Source organism: Nycticebus coucang, chromosome 3, assembly GCF_027406575.1.
Source record: "Nycticebus coucang isolate mNycCou1 chromosome 3, mNycCou1.pri, whole genome shotgun sequence".
Classification (NCBI taxonomy): domain Eukaryota; kingdom Metazoa; phylum Chordata; class Mammalia; order Primates; family Lorisidae; genus Nycticebus; species Nycticebus coucang.
The window spans coordinates 117220845-117237788 of NC_069782.1; the positions used below are offsets into that span (position 1 = coordinate 117220845).

Sequence of the window (16944 nt, forward strand, 5' to 3'; positions counted from 1 at the left end):
TCTATAATAAAATTATGCTAACCTTAAAAAAACTGAGAATACTGCAGTAGATACCTAACTACCTGTTTCTATTCACAATACCTGTTATAAAATTCACTTAAGTGCACTTTGTACTTTTCATTAGGGGAAAGAAGGATCTTTGTGTCCAGAATTTTTAACACATTGGTGAGATTTAGATAGTAATAGTAACTTAGAGAAATTGAAAATTATTTTTCCTCCTGAGTATTACTTATATTTAAGGTGCAGTTTTCTGTAAGTCACTTCTGTTAGACTTCTTAATTTTGTTTATTATTTGCCTTATATATGTAAATTGAACTTTGTATCATAAAAAAGAAACCTTAGATAATCACCCTGTTACCTCATTTAATCCACATTATTAGTGAATACATCATTGCACATATTTGATTTTTTTTTAGTTAACTAAAGTTTCCATTAAATACCACAAGAATATATATATATGTATGTATGTATGCCTTTGTAATACTTACATTTTCTAGGCATTTTATATTTTTTTCTCTGGCTTCTTTAACAAAAAGATACATGTAGGATAGGGATATTTTTAAGTACCCTTGTTAGTGGGTTGCTGCACAAATATATATTACCTGCATATTCCTGTTTTTGTTGGGCTCTAAGGCTTGCATCACTTTTTGCTACAGTTTTTTACACCTCTGAAAGGCAGCATGCCTCTATCTACTTTGCTGATTCTGATATGCTTTTCCCTGGTAATTGTTTGTGAGGAATTGTGTGTTTAATAAGAGTTCATAAATCCTTGTGGAGAGCTGAAGGTATAAAGAGCATAACTGTCATACAGAGGCCTTTGACAGTTATTTGGGATATGCAGTGGCCTTTATAATGGGGTTCATGGGTCAAAACATTGTTGTGGCCTTTGAATAAATAGGGTGTTATGTATTGTATTCTAAGGGAGGGAAGTAATTTTGATACTGTCCTCAGTATTGATGTTACTCTGATTTACTCTTGTTATTGAGCTGGATTGTTCAAGGTCAAATCTCTAATGTGTACATGTTCTTCGCTAGCTACCACCTGGTTACTGTAGCAATTTAGTCAAGTAACTATAATGAAAATTTTTTTTTGAATTTGGCTTCTCTCTCTCTCTCTCTCTCTTTTTTTTTTTTTTTTCTGTCCACCAGGGAGTAACTATTCCCAGTCAGAGGCGCTATGTGTATTATTATAGCTACCTGCTAAAGAATCATCTGGATTATAGACCAGTGGCACTGTTGTTTCACAAGATGATGTTTGAAACTATTCCAATGTTCAGTGGCGGAACTTGCAGTAAGTGCTCAAAATTCTCATCCTTTCGTGTATTGAACATGTTTCCTACCATATCTATAAGTTTATATTAAAAATCTATAAAGAAATTTACCAGGAGAGTGTATTTCTGAGGTATTTGAACTAATTAATCCATTGTTCAGCTCATTGAGCTAAGGAAACCAAGTCACATTTATGAAAGAAATACCCTTCATCCACCGAAGGCAGGCTAAATTCTGACCAGATGATTAAAAAATCTATTCCATCAGATGTCTAGCATGAGATTAACAGTGGAATTCATCAGTTTACTGATCTTTGGGCAGGGACCAATTCTCTTACATCTTGGGAAGACTAGGTATTAATGGTAATGTTGAAAAGGAATGGAAAGGAATTATACACAACAGGCTGAAATATAATGAGTGAAGAATAGGATTGAGTCAAAACTTGTGGGGTATTAGAGACGACCTGGATTTAGATTTGGGTTCCAGTCCCAGTTACTGTTCTTTGTAACCCTGGGCATATTATCTGTCTCTCTTTGAGTCTGCTTATCAATAAAATGAAGAGACTTTGAAATCTGGAACTTCCTGCATAAGTGCTAAGTATAGATCATGTCATTAGTGTCTGCCTCTAATTATTTTTCTTTAGCCTAACCTCTGTAATTATTTTTATACACAATATGATATATATGCTGTCAACAAGTAGTTATCTACTATAAGCAAAATAAAAGTTTATTAGCTTATCTAGAAACTATAAAATTGTTTCTTAACAATTTAATGAAGGAACATTATTTCTTTTAATAATTCAGTGATATTTTATAGTTTGCTAACTGATTTTTAGCTTTCAGCTTTAAGTTTTGCTTTTCAGTATTTATGTAATTAAAAAGTTTTCTATCCCCAAATTAATTTATGCCCAGAAATTGATTTCTTTATGTTGTTTATCTTTGTCAACTAGATGTTATCACCTTCCTCAGATCTTTCCTGTATTCTCAGAGCAAGAGAACTTTATCAAAGACCACAGATTTACTCTTACTGCATGCTAAAGGCTTTTAAATAGTCTTACTAATACTTTTTTCACCTCAGTACAGTTTTTAAAACTGCTAAGTGCAAGGTACTGAGCTGTTGGAGGTAATTAGGAATTTAACAGATTTATAGAAAAGGGAAAAGGGAGAAAATACCCATTTCCTATAACACAGATAAGAGCCGATAGAAAGATATAAAATAGTATGGAGGTAATAAGGGAGAACATTCAGCTCAGTAATCTTATCTAATATAATTTCTTCACAGTGGCCTCTCTAGCAAAAATCTCTTGTCAATTCTGCTCTGTTTGCCTACGTTTATTTATACTCCATTTTATTTTTTTTCTTATGGTTTCATAGTATTACATTTAAACTTTTACTGTTACTGACTACTGAAATCTTGTTAATCCTTGCTAATTTTCTAGTTTCCTATTTATGCTGTGATTTAAAATACTATGTAACAAAACGGTATTATAATACCAGTCTTAAGTACTTAGTGAAGATTATATGTGTAAATAATAAATGGTATGTTCAAAAAAATTTTTGACAAGGATTGTCAGTTTCATGGAGGAAATCCACCTGTTTATTGAATATTGGACAAAGCACACATTTGATGACAGATTATCGTTAAAACAAAAGGAAGTATTAGAGGCAATGGGAAATAGCTTGAATTAAAGCCCAACAGAAGGAAATGAGTTGGGTAAGAAACGTAGTGACAGAGAATAGAGTGGGAAGGAAATGTGGGACTTAGTGTTAGAGGATCATGAGATGACAGGCTTGGTTTGATAAATACTATAATATCATGGTACTACTAGAGACTTAAACCATGTTTTAAGGACAGTGTATATGAAGTTGTGATTGTAAAGGGGGGAAAAATAGTGAAAAGGAAACTAGTGATGAGACTTGCCTAAATCTAGAGCAATTAAATGGGATTTTGCCAAAGATTTTGTCGAAGTTTTAATCCTCGTCAGGTGAATGATTGCACAGAAAGGAGAATATCAGAATTAGAGACATGAAAGCTGATATTTTAGTTTTAAACGTATTTTAAATTGGCTGAAAGTGAGCCATTCATGTGAGATACTCAGTACTTGGAAGTATAAGTTTGAATCTAGGTGATAGATACCTGATTATTTTGAGGAAGTATCAGGGAGAAAGTAGTTAAACCTATCATGTAAATATGTGTGGAGTTAGGGGAAAGAAGAGCGTGAGGACTGAGATTAGAGGAATGGTAGCTTGAGTTCAGGAGGAAGAGGAGAAATCATGAAGAAAACTAAACCAGGGGTGAAAAATATAGAGTGTGGGGCTGCACCTGTGGCTCAGTGGGTAGGGCACCGGCCTCATACCAAGGGTGGCAGGTTTGAACCCGGCCCTGGCCAAACTGCAACAACAAAAAAATAGCTGGGCATTGTGGCAGACGCCTGTAGTCCCAGCTACTTGGGAGGCTGAGGCAAAAGAATTGCTTAAGCCTAGGAGTTGGAGGCTGTGAGCTGTGACTTTATAGCACTCTACAGTGGGCAATAAAGTGAGACTGTGTCTCTAAAAAAGAAAGAAAAATAGAGTATGAGACAACTGCAAAGTCATCAGAGGTGTTAACTTCTTAATTAATTGTCTTAATATTTTTAAATGAAGGAAAAGTTAACTATAGGATTAAAAATGTTAATAAAAGATGATCAATGTGATTTTTTCCTCAAGATTATATCAATATGTATATATCCAAGAAAAGTCAATTTATATCAAAGGATATATATGAGAATTGTCTGAGAAGTCCACAGGATCATACTAATGTTGGACTTCTTCAGGGATCCTCAAACTTTTTAAACAGGGGGCCAGTTCACTGTCCCTCAGACCGTTGGAGGGCTGGATTATAGTTTAAAAAAAAAGAAAAACTATGAACAAATTCCTATGCATACTGCACATAACTTATTTTGAAGTAAAGAAACAAAACAGGAACAAATAGTCACACCACCGCATGTGGCCCGCTGGCCGTAGTTTGAGGACCCCTGATAGGTATATGTATAACGTAGGATTCACATAGAGGTAATCTCGTAATCTCATGTAGAAATTTTCTTTAGTCATTTAAGCTTTACTGCTTATTTTTATCAAAACAATTTTAGCTTAGTTTTATAAGAGAGGTTTTAAGTAGTATTGATTTAATTAGGTTATGAATTATTAATGCAATCCTAAAATTCTTGAATTTCAGCTGTAGTTTACTTAAAAACTGGCTATACTGTTAGTTTACTTTCTAAAGTCCTACAATCAGGATTCAGATTCTGAATTAGCGGAGTTGAGATTAATAAGATGTTAAGATAAATAAGAAGTTAAGATTAATAAGGTGTTTTTGTCCCTGTTAATTTTATCACAGCTATGAAATCAGACCTTGTTCATTTGCTTCTTCATACTAGACTTCCCAGAGAAATTTTCAGTATCACATAAAGTTTTGTGAAATGGCCCATTGCACTTTGAACCTTGAGTCAAGGAAGTAAAATTTGTAGACAGATTGTTGTTGTAATATTTCTCCTTTTTGAGGTAGCTTTTCCTCGTAATAAATGTTTTATAAATCCATATCAGAATAACCCTGCATGCTTTTATCAAATATATTTTTTGACTGATATTGCTTTAGATATCACATAGATGAGGTAGTAGGTGTTTCTTAAATTAAAATTTTCATTACTTTGATTTAGCTTTTACCTTGTTATTGGTCACATGATACTTCAAGTGTAATGACACCTTTTGATGCTAAGTATTTTGTTTACAGGTATAGGTATATATTTCTTACATACTTTATTCAAGCTTGTGTTTCTGTTTCCTGATTATCTTGGCATATTTTCTTCAAAAGCCACTTTCTAAAGTTAATCAGTTTCTTTTTAAATAGACTTTTATAACTCCTTGGTGTACTACAAATGAATTATATTGTGTCATATTATTTAGGTAACTTTAGATTTTTAAATCTTAACATTCATTAGTCTTTAATTTCTTTAATCATTAATGTTAGCTAAAAATGACTTATTAAAAAAATAAAATACATACTCCTTCTCTTTCTATACTTTACCCCCTCTTGGTTGAATTGCTAATGTAAAAGTATGAGGGATTTTGAGAATTTATTTTACCAGTTATTTTAAAACAGACATGTGCCAAAACCAAAATAGTTACTAATGAAAATGGTGTGTTTTGGAGAGAAAGGAGGTTGGGTTGCAATTTTTACGTGAGGTCTGTTGCATTTTTCTGCAGACATTTCAAATCTCTTCCTTCCTGTTTCTCGTGATGGTGGCTTTATACACCTTACAAAATGAAATACAGGCTGTAGGTAAAATGAATGTTGGTTAATATTTTTATGAGTATTTAGATGTGTGGTTTTTTGGATTTATTATAACTTCCTCTTGTGAGCATGTAATGATAATGTATTTGTGATTTTTGTTACATACTAGAGACTTCAAAATACTACAGCAAAGGGCGGCACCTATGGTTCAGTGGGTAGGGCGCTGGCCCCATATACCAAGGGTGGCGGGTTCCAACCCATCCTGGCCAAATTGCAAAAAAAAAAAGCCGGGCATTGTGGCGGAAGCCTGTGTCCCAGCTACTCCGGAGGCTGAGGCGAGAGAATCGCCTAAGCCCTGGAGTTGGAGGTTGCTGTGAGCTGTGACTCCCCTGCACTCTACTGAGGGTGATGGAGTAAGACTCTGTCTCTTAAAAAAAAAAAAAAAAACTAAATACTACAACAAATATTTGTTTTAAAAGTTACTTTTCTGCAGTTGACAAATGTGCCAGAAAATCATTTTTAATGCTTACGGTAATTTATATTAGAATTTTTAGGATAATTTTAATGTTAAAGTTTTGATGTCATACTGCTAGAAATCTAATCTTGGGATTTGCTGTTCGTCAAATAGGAATTGATTTTTAATATCAGCAACAGAATTTTATTTTGAAGGTTCAAACATTGGAGGAACTCTTGTATTGATTATATTTTTTATCTAATTTATTTCCATTGATTTGTTTAATCAGGATAACAGATGCAGAATCACTATTTTGTATATATTGCTGATATTTGTCATTAAAATCATTTTTGATGGTAGACAATTAAAGGCATTTCCTGTGAAATGATGCTAGTATGTATTTAACCATGCAGATCCTCAGTTTGTGGTCTGCCAGCTAAAGGTGAAGATATATTCCTCCACTTCAGGACCCACCCGACGAGAAGACAAGTTCATGTATTTCGAGTTCCCTCAGCCGTTACCTGTATGTGGTGACATCAAAGTAGAGTTCTTCCACAAACAGAACAAGATGCTAAAAAAGGTTTGCATTTTACTTTTATTGGGAAAAAATATCCAAAATAGCCATATTTTGAAGAGTAACCTCAGATCTTTTGCGTAAAGCCTTTGGTTGGGCAGAAATCATTTTTTATGACTGGCCTCTAATGAACTACAATTAGTTTTCTTTTTCTTTTTTGGAGACAGTGACGCCCATTCTGTTGCCTGGGTAGAGTGCCATGGTGTCAGAGCTCACAGCAACCTCAAACTCTTTGGGCTCATGCGAGCCTCCTGGCTCAGCCTCCTGTGTGACTGAGACTACAGTTATATGCCACCATGCCAGGCTAGTTTTTTCTATTTTTAGTAGAGGCAGGTTCTTTCTTGGACTAGTCTTGAACTGCTGAGCTCTGGCAATCCACAGGCTTTGATCTACCCGCTTCGGGCTCCCAGAGGGCTAGGATTACAGGCATGAGCCACCTCACCGGCCTACAATTAGTTTTCTATTAGATCTGCAGGTGCTTTGCTTACTGTAGCATTGATGAGGCATTATAATGGTAATAATCCTGTTAGAAGGAAGCGGCCATGGGCAGCATGTAATACATGAGATGAATTTTCCTGAACAAGAATGGTTAATTAGCTGAGGCCCTAACTTTAAAAAAATTTTGTTCTATAGGTAGGAATAAGATTTGTTCTGTAGTCTTATACAATGACATAAACCACCTTTTCCTCCATTTTGGTTTATGTTTTTTTAAGACTGAGTTATTTTAGCTTCCTCAGATTTATTGATTATTTAGTTTTTTAGCTGAGAGAGAAATCAGTATGAAGAGGAAGTAATAAAGAATGAAAAAAATGTTCAAATATGCAGGTTTAGAAAATTAGTCAGGTTTGTCTTTTACTGAGCTATATTTAGAGAAGGCAAGAGCTCATTTTAAAACAAATTATCTTTGTTTAAAATATTAAATGTGACTATTTAAAATGACCCTAGGTATAGAATTTTTAGTTAGTAATGAAGCAAAGGACTAGCTTTGTATAGTGTTGTTACCTTGTTAAATATGTTATATGTTGTTGGCTTATTGGAAGCCTTTAGACATACTTAGGAATACCATTAAGGTTTTTTTTTATCTTTTTCTTTTGAAAGAAAATAAGAGGAAATTTCATTTACTGAAGAAATTTTAAATGCTACTTTGACATTAACCAGAAGTCAAAGAAATATAATTTCCTTTATTTAGAATCCAATTAGCTGGAAAACCCACAAAATATTAAACTGATTTTTTTCTTTTTTTTACCAGAAACTCATTTCCTACCTTTTCTGTATAAATTAGTTAAATATATCTCAGTAACTTTGAAATGTTATTTTTATTCCCAGAGGTGTTAGTAAATGTTTTAAAATTAAGATAATTTGTATGTTTGGGGATTCCCCCCCATTCATTATAATACTTAATATACATAAAATTTTACATTTTGCATTTAAAAATAGTCAATCCAAATTACCATTTTCCTACAACTTTAGAATGTACTAATTCTTGTTTTAGTTCTTATCACCAGTACATTAACATATTTAAAATTAATTAAATAATTTGTAATGTGTATGTGTCTTAAACTTCCATTTTAATTTCCCTGCCTCATTTAAATGTCTGCTGTGATTTAAACAAAAACAATTTTAATATAATCTGTGCACATAAGAAATTGACATTTTCAATTTTGACATTACAAAAGTAAGTAATGTTAGCTTACTTTCTTCTGACTTTAAGTAAAATATAAATACTAATTCAATGACTTTGCTAAAATACTTGAAATTAACAGATTAACTTGTCAGGTATAAAATGGCCTTACTAAGTTCTGTTAAAAGGATATAATGAAATTTAAGGCATAGATCCTTAAGACTTTTACTTACATTCTTGGAGAAAAACACAAAACTTGAAGATAAATTAGAATAAAAGATTTAAATGGCACTTTAAGACACCAGATAAGATGACACATATTCCATTATTGTTAAATGATTCATGTCAGGCCAAATTTCTGTGTTGGTCAAGAAAGGTTTGAAGTAATGAACTTCTATTGTGGTTTTTGATTAAGAAAGCTTCCATATTACTGCTATTTTTTTTTTTTTTAAGAATAGGCAATTTTATAACATAAGAAATCAGAGGCATTCCTCCCTGACCCCTCATATTTTCCATGCTTCATCAGGGAAGTCGCACTAATCTTCCAAGAACTTTTGTCAAAAGAAATTTTGAAATAGCTCATTTGAAATATAGACAAAATTAAATCCATATCTGAATTTTTTTGTACATCCACACAAATATTTGTTTATGCTAGTATTAGAGTAGAAAAGGTATTTTACTTTAAAATTTTAAGACAAAAGTAGGTTATCTTCATTCTTGTGAGATTATATTTTGGTCTAGAATATGATTGCCAAAAAATACTGTTTGGGTTTACCTTAATTCAAAATATCAAATGATACATAATTTCTTTGTTGAATATAGATGACATTTTCTTTATTAAATATTTAATAAAAATAAGTGTCTTTTTTTTTCTTAGGATAAAATGTTTCATTTTTGGGTAAATACGTTCTTCATACCAGGACCAGAGGAAACCTCAGAAAAAGTAGAAAATGGAAGTCTATGTGATCAAGAAATTGATAGCATTTGTAGTATAGAGCGTGCAGATAATGACAAAGAATATCTAGTACTTACTTTAACAAAAAATGATCTTGACAAAGCAAATAAAGACAAGGCCAACCGATACTTTTCTCCAAATTTTAAGGTCAGTTAAAACATTTTGGTGAGGTGATGGTGATATGTGTGTGTGTATGTGTGTGTTTTAAGACATTGTATCTTCATTGAGAAAGGTGTAGAGCTAATGAAGAACTTGCTTGACTAGTTTTTAAGTTATGTATTATTTAGAAGCAATATTTATGTATTAATAGCAGTAACCTGAAAGTTTCTAATCAAATACCTTGATGCATACGTAGTCAAAAAAGCTGCATTTTTCCTTACCTGATTCTTTGTTGCTATTGTTGTTTGCTGAAATCTGGTACAGAGGTACAGGAGGGGAGTTAAGTAAGTAGGAATCAAATTAGGAATGGGGGAAGAAAAATGGATGGAACTCAGTTATTTGGGAATGTTTTCACTGCTTCCACTCTTGTCTCCTTTCCAAGTTAGTCTCCACTTCCTTGAGTGATCTTAAAAATAGACTTGATTGTGTCACTCCTATTGATACTTTATAAAGACCTTGTGGGGTTTTTTACCCTGACCTACAAGGATGTGCATCAACTCCAGCTACCTTCTCTCCTTGCTCCCTGAGATTCTATTGTACTGGTCTCTCTTCAGATCTTCACAGTACTAAGCTTCTGCATCTGGTCTTTCCACTTATTTTTCTTCTTGTACCTTTCCACCCCAGTCTTTCCCCTGTCCTTCACATGGCTGTTCTCATCTTTCCACCCTTCAGTCTGTTCACCTTTCAAAGGCCTTCTCTGATTGTCCTCACCTTTTATTCTTTTTCTATAACCCTTTTTATTTCCTCATGTTGTATCTTGTTTCATTTCCATTTCATTGTATCACTCATTGTATCTCTGTTTCATTTTTATATATTGTGATATATGTATTTCTTTTTATATAGGCAAGAATTCTTCAGATTAAAAGATCTGATATGTAATTACTCCCAACGGTTGTCATTTTTTCTTCTCCTTTTCTATTTTATATACTTCCTGATTTTTTTACCTTTCCATTCACCATACTCTTCTCTTTCTTCTTTTTGATTCTCTTATTTTTTATTCCATTTTTATAACACGTAACAAACTTAACCATAGCTTATAAGCACAAGAATATTGCTAGTCATACTTTTAAAAAATGAGGCAGGGCCTTAAGCAAAAATACATCTAAAATTAAATGCCTCTGCATCTTAAATTTAAGTATTTCAAAGTTTCTTCTTTTTTTTTATTTTTAATTGACATGTAATAGTTGTACATATTTGGGGTTGCAGAATGATATCTCCATGCATGTATGCAATGTGTAATGATTAAGTCAGGGTAATTAGCAGACGCATCACCTCCAACATCTGTTATTTATTTGCTTTGGGAAAATTCAAAATCCTCCCTTCTGGACTCGGCACCTGTAGCACAGTGGTTACAGCGTCACCACATACACCAAGGCTGGTGGGTTCAAACCCGGCCCAGGCCAGCTAAACAATGATAACTGCAACAAAAAATAGTTGGGCATTGTGGCAGGCGCCTATAGTCCCAGCTACTTTGGAGGCTGAAGCAAGAGAATTGCTTGAGCCCAAGAGTTTGAGGTTGCTGTGAGCTGTGACAACATAGCACTCTACTGAGGGTGACGTAGTGAGCCTCTGTCTCAAAAAAAAAAAAAAATCCTCCTTTCTGTTTATTTAAAAATATACAATAAATTACTGTTGACTATAGTCGTCCAACAGTAGTACAGAACACTAGAACTTACTTCTCCTAGCAAGGTGGAATTTCGTACCTGTCAACCAGCCTCCCCCTCCACTATTATTCTCACCCTGTAATAACCACAATTTTATCTCTACTTTTAGGGACGCAACACTTTTAGCTCCCGCATTTCAGTGAGAATATGTGGTATTTATCTGTCTGTGCATGACTTAACTTTACTTGACATAACGTCCTCCAGGCTAGACATTTCTGTTAGAATTGATATTTCCTTTCTTTTTTTCTAAATCTGCATTTTTCTTGAACGTTAGCTTTTAAAGTATCTTTTTTCAAAAAGTTTTATATTTGCAATTACAAATAAATTGCAAAAAATTTTTTTGGTTATTAAACAAATTTTTTTTTCTTCCTTTTTTTTTTTTATTGTTGGGGATTCATTGAGGGTACAATAAGCCAGGTTACACTGATTGCAATTGTTAGGTAAAGTCCCTCTTGCAATCATGTCTTGCCCCCATAAAGTGTGACACACACCAAGGCCCCACCCACCTCCCTCCTTCCCTCTTTCTGTTTCCCCCCCCATAACCATAATTGTCATTAATTGTCCTCATATCAAAACTGAGTACATAGGATTCATGCTTCTCCATTCTTGTGATGCTTTACTAAGAATAATGTCTTCCACGTCCATCCACGTTAATACGAAGGATGTAAAGTCTCCATTTTTTTTAATGGCTGAATAGTATTCCATGGTATACATATACCACAGCTTGTTAATCCATTCCTGGGTTGGTGGGCATTTAGGCTGTTTCCACATTTTGGCGATTGTAAATTGAGCTGCAATAAACAGTCTAGTACAAGTGTCCTTATGATAAAAGGATTTTTTTCCTTCTGGGTAGATGCCCAGTAATGGGATTGCAGGATCAAATGGGAGGTCTAGCTTGAGTGCTTTGAGGTTTCTCCATACTTCCTTCCAGAAAGGTTGTACTAGTTTGCAGTCCCATTAGCAGTGTAAAAGTGTTCCCTTCTCTCCACATCCATGCCAGCATCTGCAGTTTTGAGATTTTGTGATGTGGGCCATTCTCACTGGGGTTAGATGATATCTCAGGGTTGTAGTAAACAAATTTTAAAATGTCATACTGTGCTAAGTGCTGTGAAGAATAGACTTGAGTCAGAAAATAGTCTTGGTATGTGTTTTTGTTTGTTTGTTTGTTTTTTAAGCTAGGATGATTAGAGGAAGTCCTGACCAAGCAGACGACATTTAAGCAGAGGTGTAAATAAATACTAGTGAGCTATACTGATATCTGGGAATAGAGGGAAGAATAGAGATGCAAAAGCCCTGACGCAGGAATGAGCTTGGTATGTGTATATGAAGAGTGACAAGTCAATTTTGACTGAAACAGAGTAGGCAAGAAAACCAATCCAAGTGTGAAGATACTAGAGTGCTTTCAGTAAAGGAGAGAAGTAATCCGAATTCTGTCTTTAAATGTCCACTCTGTTCAACATCATTAAAATATAAGCTGGCAAGGAAAATAGGGAACAAGAATGGAAGCTGGAAGATGAGTTAAGGGGTGAGAGATAGTGGTTGCTTGCGCTAAAATAGTGCCAGTGAGGGATAACAAGAAGCTGTCAGATTAACTCAATTTACTGGAGTATGGATGAGGGTTGTAAGAGAAGAATTGATAATAATGCTTGAATAATAGGGGAGGGGCTTTGGATAGAATGAGAAAGGGATTTCAGTTCATTTAAATCTCACATCCACTGCCTGCTTTAGCAAGTTCCCTAACCTTTCTGGCCTTTAACTTTCTCTGCTTTAAAATGGAAATACCTAACTTGTAATGTTGTTTTGATAATTATTCTGACTATGCATGTAAAGGTCCTTGGCTTGTTTTGACCGCTATTTTATGTTAACTTCCTTTTTCTCACTTTAGTTGAAGTTTTTAGAACTAATAGATCCTAAACATCATTGTCGATCACATATTTTGTGTGTTGTAATGTGTTGTTTATATAAAAAAAGAACATTTGAATTTTTAGACAGGTAGTAAGAGAAATATTCTTTTGGAACACAATCATTCATGGATTGAAGTTGGTAATCGAAAAACTATTGATGACCTTCAAACTGCATATGTTTCATAGAACTATTTAGTTAATACTTGGAGCTTATTTTTTTTAATAGTGTATTAAAATCTCATATCCACTGCGGTTGCCTTCTAAAGATCATGTTTGGTATACTACTTAAAAATCAATCTTTTAAAAATACATGTCTTCACTAATTTATAAGATTACTCATATTCGTGGATTTTCATTTTAAATTTTTTCTTTCTCTAGGTGAAGCTGTACTTCACAAAAACAGTAGAGGAGCCATCAAATCCAGAAGCTAGCAGTTCAACTTCTGTAACGCCAGATGTTAGTGACAATGAACCTGATCATTATAGATATTCTGACACCACTGACTCTGATCCAGAGAATGAACCTTTTGATGAAGATCAGCATACACAAATTACAAAAGTCTGAATTTTTTTTTTATCAAGAGGGATAAAACACCATGAAAACAAACTTGAATAAACTGAAAATGGACCTTTTTTTTTAATGGCAATAGGACATTGTGTCAGATTACCAGTTATAGGAACAATTCTCTTTTCCTGACCAATCTTGTTTTACCCTATACATCCACAGGGTTTTGACACTTGTTGTCCAGTTGAAAAAAGGTTGTGTAGCTGTGTCATGTATATACCTTTTTGTGTCAAAAGGACATTTAAAATTCAATTAGGATTAATAAAGAAAGATGGCACTTTCCCATTTATTCCAGTTTTATAAAAAGTGGAGACAGACTGATACGTATCCGTAGGAATTTTTCCTTTTGTGTTCTGTCACCAACTGAAGTGACTAAAGAGCTTTGTGATGTACTGGTTCACATCCTACCCCTTTGCACTTGTGGCAACAGATAAGCTTGCAGTTGGCTAAGAGATGTTTCTAAAGGGTTTTGCTACATTCTAATACATGTAATTTGGGTTAGGGGATTGGACGGAATGCTCAGAAAGGAGTATATTTTATGCTGGACTCTGGACCATATACCATCTCCAGCTATTCACACACACCTTTCTTTAGCATGCTACAGTTATTTAATCTGGACATTTGAGGAAGTGGCCGCTGTCACTGCTTGTTGTTCGTGCATTTTTTTTTAAAGCATATTGGTGCTAGAAAAGGCAGCTAGAGGAAGTAAATCTGTATTGGGGTACAGGAATGAACCTTCTGCAACATCTTAAGAATCCACAAATGAAGGGATATAAAAATAATGTGGTCATAGGTAAGAAACACAGCAGCAATGACTTAACCATATAAATGTGGAGGCTATCAACAAAGAATGGGCTTGAAACATGAAAATTTGACAATGATTTATTAAATATGTTTTCTCAATTGTAATGACTGCTCCATCTCCTGTGTAATCAAGGCCAGTGCTAAAAGTCAGATGCTATTAGTACCTACATCAGTCAACAACTTACACTTATTAGTTTTCAATCATATACCTGCTGTGGATGCTTCATGTGCTGCCTGCAAGCTTCTTTTTTCTCATTAAATATAAAACATTTTGTAATGCTACAAGGAAATTTCAATTTGAGATTCTTCAGTAAGTATTTTTTTCTTTGAAGATTTATGATGCACTTATTCAATCCAATAGCTGTCAGCCGTTCCACCCTTTTGACCTTACACATTCTATTACAATGAGTTTTGCAGTTTTGCACATTTTTTTAAATGTCATTAACTGTTAGGGAATTTTACTTGAATATTGAATACATATGATGTTTATATTAAAAAGGATATTATTTGTGTTAAAACGAAAACTAGTGTTGCAGTACATTTTCAACACTGCACAAATACTAAGACATTTAATTTTTTAGTAGAAATTGTCCTACATATGCTTTATTGATTTCCTATTGAAAGAATAGATTTTTCTTTTTAATGTGCAGTGTTGTATCATTTCTTCATAGTGCTAGAGTTGGGACTAGGGCTTCAATTTCACTTAAATATCATCATATATTTGATATGCCCAGACTGCATACAATTTTAAGCAGAGTACAACTACTATTGTAAAGCTAATGTGAAAATACTATTAAAAAGGATTTTTCTCCAGAAATTTGGTGTCTTTCAAATTATACTTTGACCTTGACATTTGAATATCCAGCCATTATATTTCTTAGTGATATAAAATTCCATTTTCAATAATTAATGGTGCTGAAATTGTTCACTAGCTGTGGTCTGACTTAGTTAATTTACAAATACAGATTGCATAGGACCTACTAGAGCAGCATTTATATGGTGGTAAATAGATTAGGCAGAACTTCATCCAAAATACTTTCCATCAATGTTGACATGTTTTCCATACCTCATCAGTTTCATTCAACAAATAAAATTTTTAAATTTTTAACAAAGCTCTTAGGATTTACACCTTTATATTTAAACATTGATAGAGTTGTTGATTGACCACTCATAAGTTAAATTGGTAAAGTTAGAGATGACTATTCTAAGATCTCACCACTGAAATTTATATACCACCTTGTTTTTCATAAAAGGTGAAAATTGTTGACTAAAATGAAAATCAACTTCATGTTTTGAAGATATTAATACTGTTCTTTATTACAATTTTGGGCACAGCATGTTAAGTCACAACTTGTATTGTTCCAATATGTAACATGGAGGGCCAGGTCATAAATGATGACATTATAATGGGCTTTTGCACTGTTATTATTTTTCCTTTGGAATGTGAAGGTCTGAATGAGGGTTTTGATTTTGAATGTTTCAATGTTTTTGAGAAGCCTTGCTTACATTTTATGGTGTAGTCATTGGAAATGGAAAAATGGCATTATATATATTATATATATAAATATATATATTATACATACTCTCCTTTATTTCAGTTACAATTCCCATAGAATTTGACAAGAATTGCTCTGACTGAAAGATTTTCGAGTCCTAATTAAAACTTTATTTATGACAGTATTCATAATTAGCCTGAAATGCATTCTGTAGGTAATCTCTCTGAGTTTCTGGAATGTTTTCTTAGACTTTTTGGATGTGCAGCAGCTTACACGTCTGAAGTTACTTGAAGGCATCTCTTTTTAAGAAAGCTTACAATTGGGCCCTGTCCCATCCCAAGTCCTTTGTAGCTCCTCTTGAACATTTTTGCCATAATTACAAAAGGTTAGTTGAAAAAATAGCATAACCATTCTTTGCTGTGGCACAGGTTATAAACTTAAGTGGAGTTTACCGGCAGCATCAAATGTTTCAGCTTTAAAAAAATAAAAGTAGGGTACAAGTTACATGTTTAGTTCTAGAAAATTTGTGCAATATGTTCATAACGATGGCTGTGGTTGCCCCAAAGTGCCTCGTTTCCCTTTAAATACATTACTGTGTCATGCATGCAGATGGAAGGGGTGGAACTGTGCACTAAAGTGGGGGCTTTAATTGTAGTGTTGGGCAGAGTTGCCTTCTACCTGCCAGTTCAAAAGTTCAGTCTGTTTTCATATAGAGTATATATACTAAAAATTTCAGTCTGTTCAACAGCCTTACTGATTCAGCCTCTTCAGATACTCTTGTGCTGTGCAGCAGTGGCTCTGTGTGTAAATGCTATGCACTGAGGATACACAAAAATCCCAATATGATGTGTACAGGATAATGCCTCATACCAATCAGATGTCCATTTGTTATTGTGTTTGTTAACAACCCTTTATCTCTTAGTGTTATAAACTCCACTTAAAACTGATTAAAGTCTCATTCTTGTCATTGTGTGGGTGTTTTATTAAATTAGAGTTTATAATTTAAATTTCTCAAATCCATTGAAATTTTAAATAATGGGCAGCCAAATGCGATTAAGAAGTTTTCTGTAAGTTTTTTTTTCCCCTCCCTGTTGTCCTTCAAAGCCTACCATTATAAAAGCATGGCCTTTGTCAGCTTGGGAGTAGAGTATCTTGTCTACTCCTGTCTAAGAGAAGCATTTTTAGGGCTTTAGTCATAAGCACATTAAATAG

The 16944-nt window shown here is 33.8% G+C and overlaps 1 protein-coding gene across 1 annotated transcript in view; it reads left to right on the forward strand.

The window, feature by feature from the left end:
• PTEN (phosphatase and tensin homolog) overlaps window positions 1–16699 on the forward strand; it is a 103936-nt gene extending 87237 nt beyond the window's left edge. Inside the window, exons 6-9 of the mRNA XM_053582504.1 lie at window positions 1149–1290; window positions 6405–6571; window positions 9064–9288; window positions 13247–16699. Of these exons, the coding sequence (XP_053438479.1) occupies window positions 1149–1290; window positions 6405–6571; window positions 9064–9288; window positions 13247–13432 (720 nt within the window). The 3' untranslated portion in view covers window positions 13433–16699. The remainder of the gene's footprint in view (window positions 1–1148; window positions 1291–6404; window positions 6572–9063; window positions 9289–13246) is intronic.
• The last annotated feature ends 245 nt before the right edge of the window (window positions 16700–16944 follow it).